This window comes from Saccopteryx leptura, chromosome 2 (assembly GCF_036850995.1).
Source record: "Saccopteryx leptura isolate mSacLep1 chromosome 2, mSacLep1_pri_phased_curated, whole genome shotgun sequence".
NCBI classification, from domain to species: Eukaryota; Metazoa; Chordata; class Mammalia; order Chiroptera; family Emballonuridae; genus Saccopteryx; species Saccopteryx leptura.
The window spans coordinates 240,218,343-240,237,941 of record NC_089504.1 but is presented as its reverse complement, the minus strand read 5'-3'; the positions used below and the strand labels follow the sequence as shown (position 1 = coordinate 240,237,941).

Here is a 19,599-nt window from a genome sequence, read left to right as displayed (position 1 = left end):
TTTACTGCTCAAATTATTTGTCACCTCCTGCATGGCGTAGGGTATCAGTGCCCAGCACACAGCTCTCCCCAGCTCTGGGGATCTCACTATGCCTGGTGGTCTGCTTTTACTGTCCAGAGTTTTACCCAGAACCACCACTACAGGGTTCCTAGCCCAGGATCCAAGAAACCTACAAGATTATATGTGAAGTTGTATATCAGGGCATTTTTCTGAGAATTTCATCTCTGCCACTAGATTGTGCTTTTCAATCCAGGCCACGTGCTGCCTTGGTGCCGCCGTTGCCCAGGCAATAATTCATGCTGAAAGACACCAGGCATCCCCTTCCCGCGGCGAGCAGAAGCCGCACCCTGGCTGGCCACGTTTCAGCGGGTCAGAGGTGGCATCGAGCCAGAGCTCCCCCTTTGGGGTGTCAGCGCTTCCTCTGAGGGAGAGCTGACGACCCCCTCGAGGCCCCACATTTTAGAGGTTAATGCTTTTAAATGATAAACACTGGCCACTGCAACCTTGCCCACTGTTATACAGTGGCCTCCCCTGGTGAGGTCCTAGACTTTCCCTGAGTCCGATGGCCTGCCATTCCAGGCTGGTCCACGCCTGTGGGCTCAGGCAGGGGCTGCTTTCCCCCTCCTGACTCAGGGCCTTTGCTTTGGGCAGCAGCTGCGGCCCTGAGTGGAGAGAGCTGGCCAGCCGGGCCACTGTGCTGAGCCACACAGCCCTGCCCGCTCACCCTGTGCGGCCAGGCCAGATGGTTGCCTGGCTGCTGCTGCAGGGGCCTGCGGCGATTTGGCCGGGGCTGCCTCTGATGCACGATGGCAGGCTCTCGCGCCAGGCCCCAGCGGCTGCCATGGGGACACCGGCTCCCTTGCAGCCTCTGATGTCGAGCGCGGGCTTCCAGCAGCGTGCTTTCGATGGCTCAGCACCGGGACCTGCTCTTCCCTGGGAGGAGAGGGAAAATGGTCCCCATCCCCAGAACTGAGCCTGGTGTGTACTGTCTTCTCTTCCCTCGCCCAGTGCTAGGACAGGTGCTGCCTTGTCATTTCTCTAAGTTGGAGGTGGCAGCAGACTTTTAGCACATCCCCTGACCTTCCTCCTGGGGTGCAGACCGGAACTGAGGGTCCTGGTCAGCAGGTTCATGGGACGAGCAGCCCCTATATGCGGCCATCAACCTTCATCCTGCTGGGGCCACGTCCCTCCACCACGGAACCCCTGCTGGCGCTCGCGCTCTGGTCCTGGAAGAGCCCTGGGAAGTGTGTTAGCAGCCGAGTCCCTCCCACCCTGTTCCCCTAGGCCTTCCCAAGGGCACTGGGTGGGAGCACAGCCCTCGCAGAGGCAGCCTCAGTGTTTAACTCTGCAGGGGCCATGTAAGCCACAGTGCCATTCGCAGCAACACAGTTCAGCTCCAGCCTTGTTAAAGCAGCCAGGTGGGGACAGGTTCAACTGCTCAGGGACAAGGATCGGATGCATATGTGACCTCTCTCCCATTAGCGAAGCACACAAAGAACGTTCTGGTCCCTTGGACCAGAAGATAATGGGATTGTTTTGTTAAAAGTCTAGCAATAATTCGTTCCCTAAGAGGGTGCTTGGCCAAAATTGGAAGCTGCTGTCATCTCACTCCGTTTCCTTATCCATAATTCATGTTTAACATGGCTGCAGAATGTTTCCCCTGAGCGTCTCGTATTAGATTTCCATTACATAGCCCTTTTGTAAACCTACCAAATTGCTGTTTGTGTCAAATTGCCGAATTCGTCCAAAAGCTGAGTTCTAGTAACTTGCCCTCTCGGTCATATGGCAGCGCAGGACGAGATCCCGTTTGCGACCTGATTACTGGGTAAAGAAAGCATAGAGAAGTGACCTCACCCCGCCACCTGGACACCGCCCCTGCCCGGACCTCTGCCCTTGCAGCTTGAGGCCCTCAGAGCACTTATCAGCTTCCTTCAAATATTTGACTTTGCATTGATTCCTGTTTCCTTTTAGTCACTGGTATCATTCCTGATGGAGGAAGGCTGTTAACAAGTGCACCTGTTTGACTTACCACTTGCCTGTTTTAGAACAGATTTCAGAACAAATACCACCTGCTTCTGGCTGCTTGGATGAGAGGCCCGTCCAGGGACCAGGGGTTGGCTGCCCTGGCTCTGGGTCTGTGTAGCCAGAAGCCCCTCCCGGGCGCACCTGCTAGTCCAGCAGGTAGGAGGCAGTGTGTACAGGCCACCTGCCTCCATCCTCCACACACACCACGCTGCCAGAGGCCACCGCAAAGCCTGTGCCCAGAGCAACGACCCTCCACCTGTTAAAGGCCAGCAGCCCCACTTGACTGTGGGGCATTTCTAGGTTTGTACCAACTAACAGCCACCCCCCCCCCAATGCCCGAATGAGCACAAGTCCAGCCTCACAGACACAGTGCCCCGGGGCCAGGTGGGAGAGCTCACCCTGACCGTCAGAGGACCCCCTCAGTGACTAACAAATTAGCTTCTTTTTGAGCAGCATGGACCGGGCTCCCAGTGAATAAATCTCATTTTAATTAGCTATTTAAGGTAAGTGGTAGCCCAAAGCTTCAAAGACACCAGGCCACCCCCTCCGCAGTCCAAACAAGTGGAAATATTTGATGCGTGCCCACATCTCCCAAATTCACACTCAGGGCACTGGGGCTGGTGGGAGATTTGTTATTTATAAAAACACTTTACATTAATGAACTGCTTTTGTTGAGAACAAAACTGAAACAGATTGGGAGCGACCTAGAAAACCCAAGCCTATGGTGTCCATGCCAGTGACCCTGTGGCTCAGCACCAGGGCCCACCTCGCTCGCTCTGGGAGGAAGGACAGGGCGCAGGGGGAGGCGGGCACAGGCCTCTGCAGGGCTGTGGGTTGTCAACTGGAGACGTGCCCTGGATGAGAGCTAACTAGTACCAGATACCCCAGGCCGGGCCGTCAGCAGCTTCCTAGTTGGTGGCCAGGAAACCCAGGGACACGAGCAAGACAAGCCACGACAGCAGGGGGCAGCCCATCCATTCTCTCCCCCACCCCCGAGACTGCCTGGCCATGGAGACCCAGCTTCTAAGGTTGGCCTTTCTCACTAGGTTGTGGCCCCTGGAGGGCAGGAAGCAGAGGCCTGCACTCCTGACCTGCCGCTCTGAATGTTTCAAGGTTGGTAGAATTTAGTGCTAATTTAGGATATAGAGCTCCGAAAGTGACTTCCGACGGTGGTCGTCACCTACCAGAGGTTGGGCCAGCAGCCTGGCACCGTCTGCTGGCATTGGGGAGAGTGGAGGCTGCAGTCCACCTCGGGTGTCCCAGGGCCGCGTTCCTCAGGCACAGCTGGTCCAGACGCCCGCCCCACCCTGCCACTTGCCGACGAAGACGGGATGCGGGCGAGAGCCTCAGTCGCCCTCTCACCTGCGTGGTCACCCAGGTCTGCCACCCTCGGGACTTCGGCCCTTCACACCATCCCCACTTCTCACTGACTCCTTGCTGCTCTGTTTTGATTTTTAAATTTAAATGTCTGCATTAACTTCATCCTAAACAACGTATCTGCGTCTCTGTGCATGAAACAGATAGTTAGGTGGTTGCCTCAGGAAAGGGAAGGCTGGGTGCCTGTCTGAACCCCAGTGCGTGGGTATGACAAAGTACTAGGAGGCATGCTTAATGGCAGAACCATGAACTGAAAATGCGGGAATGCAGCCTGGCCTGGTGGTGCAGTAGATAAAGTGTCAACCTGGAATACTGAGGTCGCTAGTTTGAAACCCTGGGCTTGCTGGGTCAAGGCACATACAACAAGCAACCAGAGAACAACTAAAGTGAAGCAACTAAATTGATACTTCTCACTCTTCCCTCCTCTCTAACTGAATAAATAAAATCCTAAAAAACCAATTCGGGAATGCAAACAGTAACAGTTGCTGATTCCCAGGAGAACATTCTTAAAAGGCTAGAATGGTGCCTCCCAGTGAGTGTCAATAAAGGAGCTGTGCCCTGGCCAGGCTTCTCAGTGGATATAGTGTTGTCCCGGCGCACCAAAGTGGTGGATTCAGCCCCCAGTTAGGACTCATATGAGAACCAATCCGTGAATACATAACTTAGTGAAACGAACTGATGCTTCTCTCTCTCTCACTCTTCCCCTCTCTCCCCCCTTTTCTCTCTCAAATCAATGGGGGAAAAAACTATATTAAAAAAATAAAGGAGTTGAGCATGTCATTAATGTGACAACCAAGAAGATGCCTGGGATGCAAACCAAGGAGCTCCCCCGCCACGGCAGCCCTGCACCCACTGCCGTCAGCACCAGCCATCTCAGCGCCATATACCAGCAACACAAGTGACACATGCCAGCCCTCTGCTGCCTCACAGGCTGCAGCCGCCACCACCTGAGGTGAACCACCTCTGCTCCTTGCCCCCCACACACACTCACAGCGCACCCCCCAAATCAAGTGACTAGAAGAGTTGTGGGAGATGCTTACCTGGAGCGGTCACCTCCCCCACTGTGCCTGGTCTACAACGGCTGCTGCTGGGGACCGAGTGCTGGCCCCTGCAGCTGGCCCCATCCCGCCAGGAGGGGCCGCAGCACCCCAGCCTGAGCCCCAGAGCCGGCCAGCCCCCAGCAGGCCAGTTCAGTCACTGCAGCCGGCACAGGCACTCCCTGCTGCCCCAGATAGGGGAGGCAGACAATCGCAGCGCTCACGCAGACGTGTCACCAAAATAAACCCAAAAAGGAGGGGGGAAATCCCCTCTTCCAAACCAGTCTTCAAACTCAGGTCAGCTGCTGCTTGCTCCTCACTCAGCTCGTGCCACCAAATAGCCAGGCCACCGAGTGGACATGAGGAACAGACAGGAGCCACGTTCGTTAACAAACCCTGTTCTTTTTTTATTACTGGAGATAAAAACAGTGACGTCCCACACACCATGCCCTGTGCTGGGGGGGTGGGGTGAGCAGAGGGGTGCTGATGACAACGACAGCTGCAGCCACAGCCCTGGGCCTTGTGGAAGGCCGCCCTGCCGTGCCGTGCCGGGTGCAGTTCTCCAAGGGGAGGCGGCGGTCAGTGGCAGAGGGCCATGGTTTCCATGTTAAGGAAGCGGACGTGCATCTTGGTCTCGATGTCAATCCCCTGCCAGATCTGAAAACGGTCGGAGGGCATGAGAGGGCCATACACTGACCCAATCAAGCCCTGATCCCTCTCCCCACCCTCATCCTCCGCCACCAGCTAGTCCCTCTCCCCACCCTCCTCCTCCACCACCTCCGTGTGTCTGCGTGGTGCGGGGAAACCAGCTGAGGGAGAGGAACTTCTCCACCTGCCTTGACGCTGCTAAACCTGGCTCTGATGTTTGGATCCTCTGAGTTTGTCACCGCAAGTTATTATTACTAAGTACCAAACCCAAGCTCCCAACTCAAAGTCACCTGAATCCCACCCACCACTTTGGGCTCTGTGACTTCATGCAAGTTCCTTAGCCCTATTACACCTCCTTTGCCACCCACAGCCCAGAATTTTGGGGGAGGTCCAAACAGAATTGTCATTAGAAGCATTTCATGAACTCTTAAGGGCTGTGCAATTGTGAGGTTTCACTAAACCATTGTCCTTAATTAAAAGGTGACAACAGTTTGGTCTTTATAGCACCCCTGGGATAGAAGGTCACCCAGGCTCTACATGCACCAAGGACAAGGATTTCCACCCGAAGACCAGGTCCATCACCACATACCTGCTACGGACGTGCGGCCACAGCGCCTCCTGGCCAGGGTCCACAGGGGCACATAGGCCACCAGACCCTACCTGCCACCCTACAATGCCCCACCACTCCCGGGCTGTGTGCGTGCCAGCTCCTTGGCCACATGGCCCAAAAGGGCCCCAGATGGAGAGAGGGCAGGAGGGATGCCAATGGGAACGGAGGGACGTGGTGGGCAGTGACTTCTCACGGTCTCCCTGCTTGTGTAAGAACTTTATAAACTCTCAAGCTGTCACCCATGGCACCTCCAGGGACAGCCACGAGGCTGAGAACGGAGAAAACCAAAGTGGCAGGGAGTCTTTGGCAGATTTTGCCACGGTCACACCCACGGTCCCCAGGTGGACTCCTGCACCTGTTCTGGGAGTGATGTGAGGATGCAGAGAAAACGACTGGTTCCTGGTGAGCGGCTCGGACCCTTGCTCGGTGCACAAGACCTTCCCAGGAAAAGAGAACTGGACACCCAAGGATGGTTTCTGCTAAACGCAGGTGACAACAGGGTCACCATGGAAGCTGGTGGCACTCAGGATGGGAGGCACTAGCTGGGCAGTAAAGGTCTCCCGGGCTAAAGGCATGCCATGTGCCCAGCCTCCAGGGAGAAAGCTGATTTCTCAGGCAAAAAAGGAATTTATCCTCTTTGCCCTGCCCAGCCCTTGGGTGATGCCTCTGTGAAGGACCAAGACCAGAGACCTGCCTGCAGCTTCTGTCTCAGTTATCTGTGCTGGTGACGGGCCAGGCCAGGTGTGCCAACCAGAAGGAGGGCCCAGAAAGCCGCCCCTCCGCTCCATGGGGCTGTGGCCACCCAGAGTCCCCAGTCCCACTCCACACACAGTCCTATTGACTTCCTGTCTTCCTCAACTCCTGGAAAGGGTTTGGGGACACTGATGGTGGGGTGCTCAGGGCCAAAGAGCCTGGCAGAGGGCAGCCAGGATGTGGGGTGGGGCTCTTCTCCCTGCAATGGGGTATCTGCCTATCAGAAAGGCTCCTCAGTGACAGCCAAGGCCTGTGCAAGGCCTGAATGTCCACCAGTGGGCGCTGAAGAGTCCACCAGGGAGGCTCAAGAGTGGGCAGCTGTCTAGAAAGCAAAGGAGGAGAAAGGCAAGGGGTGGGACCACACGCAGGCGCCCCGTGTGCTTCTGAAAAAAAGACGGCAGGCATCTAGGCACAGGACATTCCAGAACCCTGGTTCCAGCTGTGAACAGGGACTCACACGGGAGAGAACTGGAGTTTTTCATTGTACATCCTTTGGACCGCTTAAATTGTTTTGACCACGTGTGACTGTCACTTTTTCAATCAAAAAGTAAAACCAGTTTAAACTGCTTTACAGGCCACGCCCAGGTTCGACCCCTTTCCACAGAGACGCCAGTCTCTTGACCAGCTGGGTCCCCTCAAGTCCCCACCACAGCCACACACCCACGCACTCCCTCTTTCCAGATACCCACCTTCAGGAAGTCGTCGAAGGTGATGCCCTCATACACCTGATCAGGCTCCTAGGGATAGAGCACAGGGCAAGGTGAGTGGCTTTTGCCAGGAGACGCTGCCCTGTCCCTCACCCACCATACAACACACAGTGGGGCCTGTTTAGGTCACGTCACAAGAAAAGGGGGTCATTCTGGATTATTCACCTCCAGACCAAAGCCAGTCATCCTGAACTCCAACATCCGCTCCACTGGCTAAGGGTGGGAGGTTAGGCAGGACCAGGTCACCAGGTGCCCCCTCCACGCCCCTTCCCCGGAGGACCAAGTCGATGAGGGTAGAAAGGAAGCAGGGTGGGCACAGAGGCACAAGCCTTCCTTCCCCACACGGCCACCTCTCTGCCAGGTCCCAGCAGCATGGCCACCAGCCGACACTTCCTGTGATTTCCTGGTCCTGCCTCATCACACCAGCATCGACAATACCCAGTTCTAGGCTCATCTGAGCTCACAGACCACTGGGGAAAGGGGCAAGGGGACAAAGGGCTGGCCTGTGTGCCCAGTAAGTCACCATGACAACGTCTGGCCACGTGGCCTCACCAGCCCAGTGGCCAGCAGCGCTGGTCTCCCTATCTTCTCTGCCCTGGGCAAACGGGGACCGCGTGAGACAGTGCGTGGGGCTCCTGTCCCTCTGCTGCCCCTCTCAGCTCTGGCACGGAACCTCCAGAAACCTGCCCGCGGGCCTCCCAGTGCCCGTCCACAGACGCTGAGCAACACAAACTTCCATTCTCTGTGGTATTGATCTCCAGGCAGCCATCAAGGGAAGGGCAGTCTCTACGCGCCGATACACAAGAGGCGCCGAGATATGTACACAGTGGAGAAAACCAGCACAAACAAGGAGCAGGCAGGAAGATGTCTGCCGACCCCCTGCCCGGCTCACCAGAGCCCTGCCTTTGGCCACGTGTGTGGCGACAGCACCGAGGACAGCAAGAGCCAGGGCAGTCCAGCTCCACTTTGTGGAAGTAAAGATGAGAGACGCACTGGCACGTGTGGGTCTATGTGCCCGTCTTTCATTTTTTAATTTATCAGTGGTGGGGGGGCACGAGGGTGGTTCCCTTTAGGGAACAGGACCGGGTTTGACGGGAGAAAGGAGAGATACTTCTCTCTTGCCCCCCCACCCCCAGGTCGCAGGCCTCACGACAGCCCCCGGCTCCAGAGGGGACTCTGTTCCTACACCCGTTTTACCAGGGAGGCCACCAGGGGGCACAGGAGCGAGGCTGCCTGTTGCTGAACCGGGGGCTCCAGTGCCTGACAGGATTCTCCGCCCTCTGCGGCTTTTTCATTATACTTCTCCTTTTTTTTTAAATAAAGAAGACAAATCAATACATATTTTTTAATATTATGAACGCAGCCAGTTCTAGATGCCTGGGCCAGCCCCGTTCTTAGGGCTTCCTGCCCTCCTCTCCCTGTGGGCAACCTGGGTCCCGGGGCAGCAGGGAGAGATAATTACAGGGAAGGCCCCACGGGTCACCCAGCCCAGGGTGGGCGCCCTCAGAAGGAAGGTGGGCAGAGGGGCGCAGGGATACACCCCCACTGAGACACCAGCCAGGCACTCCCTGCTTCGACCACAAGAAGCCTCTCTAGAGAGAGCACTCTAGAAAGAAATCACTGCCCCCGTCAATAACCGGCTCTGGAAGTCCATTAAAGTGGGGTGATGGGTCCTCTGTCTGGGGCGGGCAGGAGGCGGGCGGGAGGCAGGCGAGCGGGCAGGAGCGCTAGGCGCCTCGGAGGCCGGGAGGTATCGACCCGATGTGACTGCCCGCCGCCCGCGTGTGCACACAGCGCGTCTGTGTCTGGCCCGTGACGACACGAGGAAATATTTTAAGAGCACGCAGAGGATCCATCAGGAAAGACAACTGCTGGGGACACGCAGCCAGGAAGCCCGCCGGCCCGGCTCTGAGCGCCTCCGCTCCGGAGGCTGTGTGGCATCCGTGCCCATCGGCAGCGCCAGCTGCCAACAATTTTACTACAGCAAATTAAGAAAACCGCCGCCAGTTGAAGCAGGAGTGGGACAGGGAGCCGTTTGAAGGGGAGCGTAATTAAATCAAATGGGAATTTGGCTCGACGGCCCGGCGGGGATCCCCCTGCGCGCCATCGCCACCGCGGAGGTCACCAGTGTTTTCCGTGGCGGTTAATTGACTGAGTTGGGGTGGTTTCACCAAAGCCAGCAGCCTCGCCGTGGGCCCCAGGGGCAGACAGATAAAACACGGGCCAATAAAATGACCACAGCCCCGACCTTTGGGGGCAGGCCTGTGCCGGCCTTGACATCTGGTGACAGGCTGGAGGCACAAACAGCGGATTCCAGCCGGAAGCATCGCCTCCCACCCACCCAGTCAGGCTGCGGCGAAGCCCCATCCATAAAACCCTCTAACGCAGCAGCTTCTTTAGATACACAGGAGCGGAGAGGGAGCGGCCCCAGTGGGACCACTGGAACCCCAGGAACAAAGGCCATCCAGATGGTCCTTGGGGGATTGGAGCCACTGTGCAGGGGCTGGCTGGGCTGCACAGCAGAGATCGCTGCCCCTGAACGCCAGGACACTCCACGTCCCAGAGCCTCGGTTTCCCGCCCCTAACAATGAGGCTAAAAATACATAAAAGGGTGTGTATGGAGTACCCGGAACGGTGGCCCTATGGGAGAGGGGTGTATGGGTGCCCAGCCAGCTGGAGCTTCCCAGGGAGGACCTGCGGGCACCCCCACGCACCCGACAACAGTGTGTGAACGCTGCTAGCAACAGCTCCTACGGCCCAGGTGCCGGCTACCACTGCACTTAGCCTTTGTGACCCCTCTCGTTCAATGGTTCTTCAGGAGGACAATTACACACACACACACACACACACACACACACACACACACACACACACACCCAGGGACATCTGGCAACGGCTGGAGACATTTCTGGCTGTCACAACCTGGGAGGTGTGGCTGGCATCAAGTCGGTGGAGGCCAGGAATGCTGCTCAGCGCCCTACAGTGCCCGGGACGGCCCCCACCACACAGCTGTCAGCCCGTGTCAGGCAGACTGCTCTAACCCGCCCAAGTTCATCCCAGGCCAGACCAGCACGGTTCTGAGAACTGACTAGCCGTGCCTGTGCCAGTGTGACCCTGACCAGCCTCGAGGTGCGCCCAGCACTGTGCTCTGCCTGCGGGGCTGCTTGCCCTCCTCCCCCTCTGCATCAGCTCTGCCCGCCCCGACCTGGGGCCATGCTGCCTGGGAGGTGGCTCTGCCTCCCTCCTCCTGCTGTCCTCTCTTCCGGGAGCGGCAGCCGGGGCCTCCCAGCCTCTCCTCTGGCTCAGGTACACCCCCTACCCCTTAGCTCTCAGGACCCCCCACCAGGTGGCCCAAGAGAGAGCTCCCTGCTGACCCCTGACTCAAGACACAAATCCCCTGAACCACTCACTGATAAACTAGTTAAAGCCAGCCTGGGCTCCACTCTGACCAGCCCGACCACAGGTGTTGCCCTTAGGCCCCAGACGCTGCACAGCTGGTCTGCCTGCCACAAAGCCTGGCATCCCCTGCCCGGCACAGCTCTCCAGGGGTCGGGACCTCCCGTGGGTCCCCTGGGGGTTGGGAAAGCAGGTTTCTGAGAGTTGCTCCATGCCAGGCCCGGAGAGAGTGGTGAGCAGGACAGACATGTCCTTCCAGAAACATGGACTATGACAGGGGGCTTGGCAGGAATCTGCAGGGGGTGGAGGGTCGGGCTGTGGGATCCACCCGGGAGGGCACTCACCATCTGCCCCACGCAGACACTGGCCGCCTCCATCATGGCCCCGTCGGCGATGGAGCGGGCAGACTCCTTCTCAATGTGCGGGTTTCCCGAAAGCAGCTCCTCCACCACCTGCCGGCCGGGCAGAGACAGGGAGACCGTGGGCCTCCACGCAGGCCACAGCATGGGAGGCGCCAGGGGCCCTGGCCGGGCGAGGAGCATACTTTACATTTCGATATTCTTCCAGGGTGATGCGGCCGTCGCTGTCCGAGTCATACATGTGGAACAGAACTGGGGGGCCAGGGGGGGGAGGGGCTCGGTCAGGGAGGGCAGGAGGGGAGCCCGGGTCCCCCCGCTGTCCCAACCTCCCTGGCTCATTAATCTACCCTGAACTGAGCAAAATACCCCAACAGTGAAATCTGAACGCTAAAGCCACAGGGATCAAGGGCAAAGGCCACTGCCTGATGGGTCACCGTGGGCAAGTGCCCCAACTTCTCTGAACCTCGGTTTTCCCATCTATAAAATGGGAGCAATATACATCCCCCTCACGGTGTTGCAAGTACTTGGTGAGTGACAGCTGGTGGGTTAGAGCCCACGACTGCCTGGCACGCTGAGCGTGGATGACCATATCGTTGACATGGAGACGAATCTGTGCTAGTTCCTGGTATCACACCTGACAGATCCCAGGGGCAGCCATCACCTCGGCCCTGACCTCCCCTCCTGCACTCGCCACGCCCCCCGCCACCCCCCAGTGCGGAACGGGGAGGGGCACGCACATCGCAGCTTCTCTCTCCGGCCCAGCTGCACCTGCTCCTCGTCCATGGTGGTGTCGATGGGTAGGAAGTAGGCCATGATGGTCAAGAAGTCCTCGAAGTTGATCTCGTCGGCCAGGCCGCTGGGCCCCTTGCGCAGGTTCCTGCGGGAGCAGCGAGGGCGTGTTGGGAATGAATGAAAAGGGACCAACGGCTAGAGAACTCAGCCCTTCGGGGCTTCACCCTCGATGGCCGTCCTAGCCTTGGGTTCAGTTCCTCAATAGCCTGCTCACGGGGACACCCAGGGCCCCGGGAGGTCCAGCTCAGCCTGTGTGAGGTCGTCCTAGAGCTCACTGCCCAGGCGCCGGGATGCAGACCTGCCTGGGTGCACAGAGGCGGGCACTCGGACAAGGGGAGACCGAGGCACGGAGCCATGCGGTGACTCACCGGGACACATCTCCTGACGCTTTCCTTCCGATCAGCCCCTGATCAGCCCCCTACTTTACTTAGTTCAGCCCACGAACCCAGAAGAGCTCTTACATTTGGAAACAGTTGAAAGAAAATTGGGGGGAAAAAAATCCAGAGGAATAATGGCATTTCCTTACAAGTGAAAACTGACAGGAAATTCAAATTTCGGGTCCATAAATCAAGTCGTAGTGACAAGTGACAAGCCACGCCCATTCGTTTCCTTTCTGTCTGCGGATGGCTGCGTTCCTGCTACCTTGGCAGAGCTGAGCGGCCACTACGGCGCCGTGCCCCGCCCACTGAGCCTAAACACCTGTTCGCCGGCCTCTTACAGAGGAAGCCTGCAGACCCTGCTCTCCACAGCTCTCAGTCACCTGCTTTCTACCAGAGTGCAAAGTTCACCAAACATGTCAGGGTTTTTGTTTGTTTGTTTTTAAATAAATGAGGGCGGTTTAAGGTTGTCAGCACCAATGTGCTTTACTGAAGTGGCAAGAAAGGGTGTGTGTTCCAGGTATGGCGTGTGACAGCCACCCGGGGTGGGTCCCGGTACAGAACCGTTGAGATGACAGCATTGGAGGCAAGATCAAACAAACACAGGCTCCTGACCCACGGCCACCGAACACTCAGCACGACTGGCCTCGGCAGCCACAGTCTGCCCGCGCCCGGGGGGAGCTGCCGTCAGCAGGCCGGCTGGAGCTCCCTGCACTGGGGATGCACTTCCCGAGTGGCTCGGACAACGAACAGTGAAGGCTCAGTGCTTAAGTTTTACTTGGATCCCACCTGGGTCATGACTGTACCTCGGTTTAAAAGAAAACATTTGTGGTTCTCTCTTCTGGGCCCACTGATTCCCTTTCAGATATCAGATGGCCCTGAAGTGGGCCTTGTACTTCACAGTTTGAGCACCTTGCTAGCCCCCATTTTCCATCCCAGGAGATATTCCAGAAGGGGATGGATCCCAGGCCTGGAGTAGGGAAAGTGGATCATGAAAGCCACAAATCAGAGATGAGATGAGATCTTCCCTCAGACGTGGGGAGCTCTCAGTCTCCACTTAAAGCTTCCATCTTATAAAGCTCCCCACGGCTCCTTCGATAGAGTCTTAATAATCTCCGAGTTCCTGTCATCAGGGGCACAGACTTTTATACAGGGCATAAAAATAGCCCCTGGAATTATCAGGCTCCTCAGAGGCGCTTCTCACTGCAGTTGGCTCACCATCCTTCCCAAGTGATTTAAGCTACGGTAGGAGAGATCAAAATCCACACTTGGAGAAAGCGGGCCCTGTGTCCCTCTCAGGGAAGGTCAAGAACCAGGCTGCTTCACCATCAAGACCTGACCCAGGGGAGAGGGGTCTCTTCTCTCAGTATCTCTGGGAGGTCCCCACAGGAGAACATCATGGTCTTCAAAGGCAATGAGGCTGCAGAGACGGAGGAAACCCAGACCCAGCACCTGGAGCCAGCCACACCTGCTCTCCACCCTCATTTCCTAAAGGGGGCACCCATGGTCAGGGCTGGTGGACAAAATAACAGTGTCTACATCCAAATCTCTGCCCAGCACGAGAAAAGGGCAGCTTTCATTCTTTTTGCAAAGATGCTGACTTTCAGCAATATTTTCGCTTCCTTTAACTTTCTGATGATTCTAGAAGGATCCCCTGGAGAGGGGAACAGACCCTGCCCTCCAAGACCAGCACCACGGTTCACTGTCCTGTTCCCAAAGAGTCTTAGACACACACACATCTTCTCATGTCCGATGTCCATTAGGCTCTGTCACTCTTGACCACCTTTCTGCAAAGCCTCCAACTCTAGACCCCAACAGTCCATGTCAACTCATCAGGGGCCACATCCTTCACTGACACTACCCCGTCCCCCTCAGCTGCGGCTCACTGCCCACACAGGCCTCCCTCAAAGATACCTTAGGCAGAACCAGCATTAAAAAAGAGGTGAGGGCTCTGGCCGGTTGGCTCAGTGGTAGAGCGTCGGCCTGGCGTGTAGAGGTCCTGGGTTTGATTCCCGGCCAGGGCACACAGGAGAAGCGCCCATCTGCTTCTCCACCCCTCCCCCTCTCCTTCCTCTCTGTCTCTCTCTTCCCCTCCCGCAGCCGAGGCTCCATTGGAGCAAAGATGGCCCGGGCGCTGGGGATGGCTCCTTGGCCTCTGCCCCAGGCACTAGAGTGGCTCTGGTCGCAGCAGAGTGATGCCCCGGAGGGGCAGAGCATCGCCCCCTGGTAGGCAGAGTGTCGCCCCCTGGTGGGCGCGCCGGGTGGATCCCGGTCGGGCGCATGTGGGCAGTCTGTCTGACTGTCTCTCCCCGTTTCTAGCTTCAGAAAAATACAAAAAAAAAAGGTGAGGATGTGGGGTGCCAAATTCTACTCCCCTCTTCACCGCTGACTGCGTGACTTCACACCATCTTTCGCAAATGTGACAATTTGCCATGAAGGCTCCTGGGGCACTAGCTGTCTCACCTTCACCCCCAGATCCAACCTTTCCTCTCATCCCCTCCCTGGAGTCTCATAGTTTCCCACTGCCCTCAAAAGCCCTGCCTCCAACCAGGGGGACCACAATACACCCCATCCTGGCCTCTGTTCCAACAACTAACTGGCAGCTAGAGTGATCTCTGCAAGACATCCTCTCAGCTAGAGGACCTCCCTCAGTCGAGCCTTCAGATGACTGCAGCCCCAGCTGACCATGAACCTGAAAACTCAGCTTGCTTCCAAAAACCCAGATCCCTGATCCCCCAGAATCCTGAGATAATAAATGCTCATTGTTTTAAACTGCTAAGTTTGGGGGTAATTTGTTACGCAGCCATAGCTAACTAATCGGAGGCCTAGAGGGACTAAGTGAGCTGCCCAAAGTCTCCCAGCTACAAATCCAGAACTGTCTGACCCAAACTTGTGCTCAGAGCTCCTACCCAGTACAGCTCCCTCCTCTTTGTGGCGCCAGTGTGAGGGCCGTCCTGAGCGCACAAGGGCTGTGAGGAGTTATAAGGGCAAAATGCTCTCCCAAGGACAGTCACCTGCCATCGGGCAGTTCTGGAAAAAGGGCCCACCTGTTGTCGAAGAAGGCACGAACAATTTTGGATCGGATTGGGTTGAGCTCCAGGTCAGGGACATTGTTGAAGTTCTCCTTGCTGGGATCCAGGAAGGACAGGCACCGAGAAGAGGGGGAAAAGAAAGCAGATGTCACATGGCATGTCACTGCTTGTCAGGCTGTATTTTTTATCCTGAGCAGGGCCCACGAGACTAGCTCTGATGTAGGATGAGAATAGGCCACGCTGATCTGTCTCTGCCTCCAACGTTTGGACTGGCAGGAACAAGGAGGATTTGGAGGCTCAAAGATGCTTTGGGGACTCTGATAAATGTTATGGAAATTCATCTCCAGAAAAATAAAGGGAAACAAGACTGCACCCCATTCTGAGAGGTCAGAGACCACTGGGGACCCATCGTACCCCCCCCCCCAGGGAGGGGAGGCCTGCTTTGGCCGCTGTGGAGTCGGAGCAGCAGGAGACTGGGCATGGCAGGTCCTCAGGCGTGAGACGAAGGGTTCCCACCTGACCCAGCTATTCCATTCCTCAGTGTGCATCCAGGAGAAATGAATACGTAGGTTTACACAAAAACATGTGTGTAGACATTTATGGCAGCGAGATTCATTATTGTCATAAGTGGAAACACCTTGGAAATCTGTCAACTGATACGGGGATAAATAAAATGTGGTCTAGCCATACAGTAGAATATTACTCAGCTGTAAAAAGGAAGAAAGAAATATGGATACATCTTGCAAGGCAGATGAACCTAGAAAACATGATACTAAGTAAAAGAACTGGACACAAAAGGCCACATAGGGTATGACTTTGTTTCTAGGCAATGTCCGGAACAGGCAAATCCACAGACACAGGAAGTAGATGAGTGGTTGCCAGGGGCTTGGCGGGTGTGGAGGTTGGGAGCAATGGGGTATGATGGCTACAGATACGGGGTTTCTTTTGGGAGTGATGACAATGTCTAAAAATTGGCTGCAGTGCTGGACACACAGATCTGTGACTATTCTAAAGCCAGCAAATTGTACATTTTAATGGCTGAGTTGAAGGGCATGTGAATTGTATTTCAGTCAAGTGGCAAAAAAAAAAAGCTGACTTGGGACAGGAGAGGCGAGGCAATCAAACAGAGCGGCCAGTTGCCGGCCCGGAGGCTGAGGGTTTGCGGGCACTGAGGCAGCGAGCCCACCTGACCTTCCCCTGCACGGCTGTCCTTTGTTCTCGGAATCTGCTTCCTGTTCTGCTCACCTTTGTTTTTTTTCTCCTGCTGCATGGATTTCAATGGGCAGTGGCCTTGGAAGAGACCCAGGCCACAGGCCGGTAATCCCGGGGAAAAGGGAGGCACACCCAGCAGGGGTGGGGGGAAGGATGTTAGCCACTTAAAACAAGAATGGCTGGGATGGGAGGGGGGTTAGTTGTCAGACTCCGGGCTTAAAATAAGAAACCAGCCACACTGGGAAGGAGGAAGGGCCACACACACACAGAGAACGAAGGGCTTGTCTACTGAAATGTTTCCCTCAGCCCCCACTTTGCAGAGAGAAGCCCGCCCAGGCCCGGACACCCTGTGTTCTCTGCCCCCACCCACCCTCACCCCCAAGCTGCTTCCTGGCTCCCGCCCGGCCTTCCCAGCTCCACCTGTGTTCAGTGTCTAGCCAAACTCAAGAGCCAGCGCAGGTGGACACCAGTGTTTCAGATCCGCGAGCACCCAGTTCTGAAGAAGGGGACACACACGCCCAGAACAGATGGCCTGGGCTGACGGAACATGACTCAGCCGTCAGGAGGAGTGTGGCACCGACACGGGCTACGGTGCGAGCCCGGGAAACATGCCGCTGAGTGACAGAAGCCAGGCCACAGAAGCTCACAACCTGACATGACTCAGCTCGGACGCCATGTCTACAACAGGGACATCTGTACAGACAGGAAGCAGGTGGGTGGTTGCCAGGGGCTGGGTGACTGGGGTGACGGCGTATGAATACGGGGTGTCTCATGGGGGAGATGAAAATGTTCTAAGATGAATTGTATCCTTTCAGTGGGTGAACTGTATAGTATGTGAATGATATCACCATAAAGCCGTTAAAATATCTCCCTAAAAATCTTAAAAAATAAATGCAAACTCCCCCCTCTCGCCACGATGACTCCATTTACATCAAGAACAAAGAGTGCTGATAATTAATCGATACAGCTGGAAGTCAGGAAGAGGGGACCCCAAGAGCCTGACCATGTTCTGCTCTTGACGTGGGTCAGTGAGTTCAATCTACCTGTCACCCGTCACTCTTTCACACTGCACTAGCCGGACTCTCCTTTCTCGTTAGAGGGAAGCGGCCACAGCAAGAAACAGAATGACCGGAGCCCCCTGGACCGGCCGCAGTCCAAAGTGGCCACGCAGAGCTTCAGAGGGAATGTCGGGACGGGAAGGGAGAGACCATGTGTTGTGCGGTAAGCGAGCACAGGAGACCCTGCACCCCTCTGGCGCTCACTGGCCAGGGGCTCGTGGCCACTTCCCCAGCCTCACTCTCCTCTGTTAAGTGGCACAGCCTCTGGAGTCAGCCTGGGGCTCCACCTGGCTCTGCACCTGGGCCAAGTGACCTGGCCTCTCTGCTTCAGGCTGCTCCTCTGGGGACAGGGACTGCAGAGTGTTGTCCTATGCTCACATGAGACCAAGTCTGGGGCCCACTGAGAACGGTGCCCGGAGGGGGGCTCCGCAGATGGAAGCTTCCAGGCACTGAGGGCATGGGGACGGGGACTCCCGTGTCCCCAGCAGCATGTCATCGGTGTCTTGCACGACGGGGGCAGCACAGGTGCTCCATAAGTGGTGTGAAGAACGACCAGTTGAGGGGAAGGGATGGTGGGCGTCAGCAGGGCTGGACGCCCCTTCGGTTTGTCCCCAGCGCCTGGCCCTCCCCAGGTGTCCATGTCTCCCAACCCCCCACCGTCCCCAGGAGCTGGTCTGCAGTTCCCTACACAGCCTCACAGCTCCGCCCTGCCCCGCCCAGCTCTGGACGCTCGTTGGAAGACCTATCTCTCAGGGCTGCTGGCAGGGCGGATGCGGAGACACACCTGGGAAGTGGAAGTAGATCTGGTTAATGCCTTGGGGGAACTAAGGCCCTAAGTGTGGAAGCTGCAGGTCCTGGGGGGCTGGAAGGAACCGAGCACCCGTGCTTGGAAGGTGGCCAGAAGGGACCCACCAGCAGTCTTGGGCACCAAGAGGTCCCATAAAAGGTCAGAGGGCCCTTGGGGCTGACTTAGGAGGGAGAACAGGCAGCAAGGTCCTGGGAGGGAGGAAGAGAGAGGTGGCGGGGCCGGGGGATGCAGGTAGAAAGGACCTCACAGAGCCTGTGTGTCTGGAAAAGAAAATAAACAAAAAGAGGCCTGGCCTCCCGCTGACAGCAGAGGAGGGAGGCAGATGCCAGCAGCCGTCAGGTCCGTGCAGACGTCCAGGAAGCCCAGCTGCCTTCACCCCTTTTCTCACTAAGTACCTGCTAGACCAGGGGTCGGGAACCTATGGCTCACGAGCCAGATGTGGCTCTTTTGATGGCTGCATCTGGCTCACAGACAAATCTTTAATAAAAAAATATAACATTAAAAATATAAAACATTCTCATGTATTATAATCCATTCATTTTCTACCGCTCATGTTCATGGTTGCAGGTGGCTGGAGCCAATCAGCTGTTCTCCGGGACAACACCAAATTTTTATTGGATTATGCGTAACGTACACGGGTCGTTGTATGGCTCTCGTGGAATTACATTTTAAAATATGTGGCGTTCATGGCTCTCTCAGCCAAAAAGGTTCCCGACCCCTGTGCTAGAATCACACTCAGCAGAATCTCACCTCCTCCTCACCACAGTACTTTACTGACTCCTGGAGCCTCTGTTTCCTCATCTGTGAATCGGGCGCAAAACTAGCACCACCCGTATCAGAGGGGCTGTGAAGTCAAGCAGGGCTCGGGGCGGTCCAGGCTTCACCCCTGACCGGGCACTCAGTCTTGGGTGAGCCACACCGCGTCTCAGAGCCCCGAACTCTGTAAAATGGGGATCACGAGAGTACTTGGGGGAGATCATGGGGTTAATGAGATAATTAAATGATACATGCATACAAGTTGCAAACACACTGTCTGAAACGTAGTGAGCTCTTGATTTTAAAATAGTGACACTGACAATAAGGATAATGATGACAACAGCAACTGACCTATGTCCTCCCAAAGGGTCAGGTACTGTCCTAAGAGCTTTACACTATTGTCGAAGGTAGGAACTAATTCCATCTTAACGATGGGGAAACCGAGGCACAGAGGTGAAGAACCGTCCTACTGCTAAGAATAACCCCATGGGCTTAGGCAGCACAGGAAGCCCCGGCGGGAGCAACCCCTCGCGAGGGTCAGGGCTGCACGTCTGGTTCTCGGGGACACTCCCAATTATTTGCCAACTTCCCTTTTCAACAAGCTGGGTGCAGGCCTTGCGCCCAGAACCTGGGAACGGCCACACCCCATAAA

The 19,599-nt window shown here is 56.4% G+C and overlaps 1 protein-coding gene across 1 annotated transcript in view; it reads right to left on the bottom strand.

Annotated features, from left to right (window-relative positions):
* Positions 1-4,825: 4,825 nt before the first annotated feature.
* Positions 4,826-19,599, bottom strand: part of TESC (tescalcin) — a 45,697-nt gene continuing 30,923 nt past the window's right edge. The window contains exons 3-8 of the mRNA XM_066365979.1: positions 15,129-15,209; positions 11,650-11,789; positions 11,103-11,164; positions 10,898-11,005; positions 7,140-7,187; positions 4,826-5,096 (exon numbers count right to left, since the gene is read on the bottom strand). Of these exons, the coding sequence (XP_066222076.1) occupies positions 5,019-5,096; positions 7,140-7,187; positions 10,898-11,005; positions 11,103-11,164; positions 11,650-11,789; positions 15,129-15,209 (517 nt within the window). The 3' untranslated portion in view covers positions 4,826-5,018. The remainder of the gene's footprint in view (positions 5,097-7,139; positions 7,188-10,897; positions 11,006-11,102; positions 11,165-11,649; positions 11,790-15,128; positions 15,210-19,599) is intronic.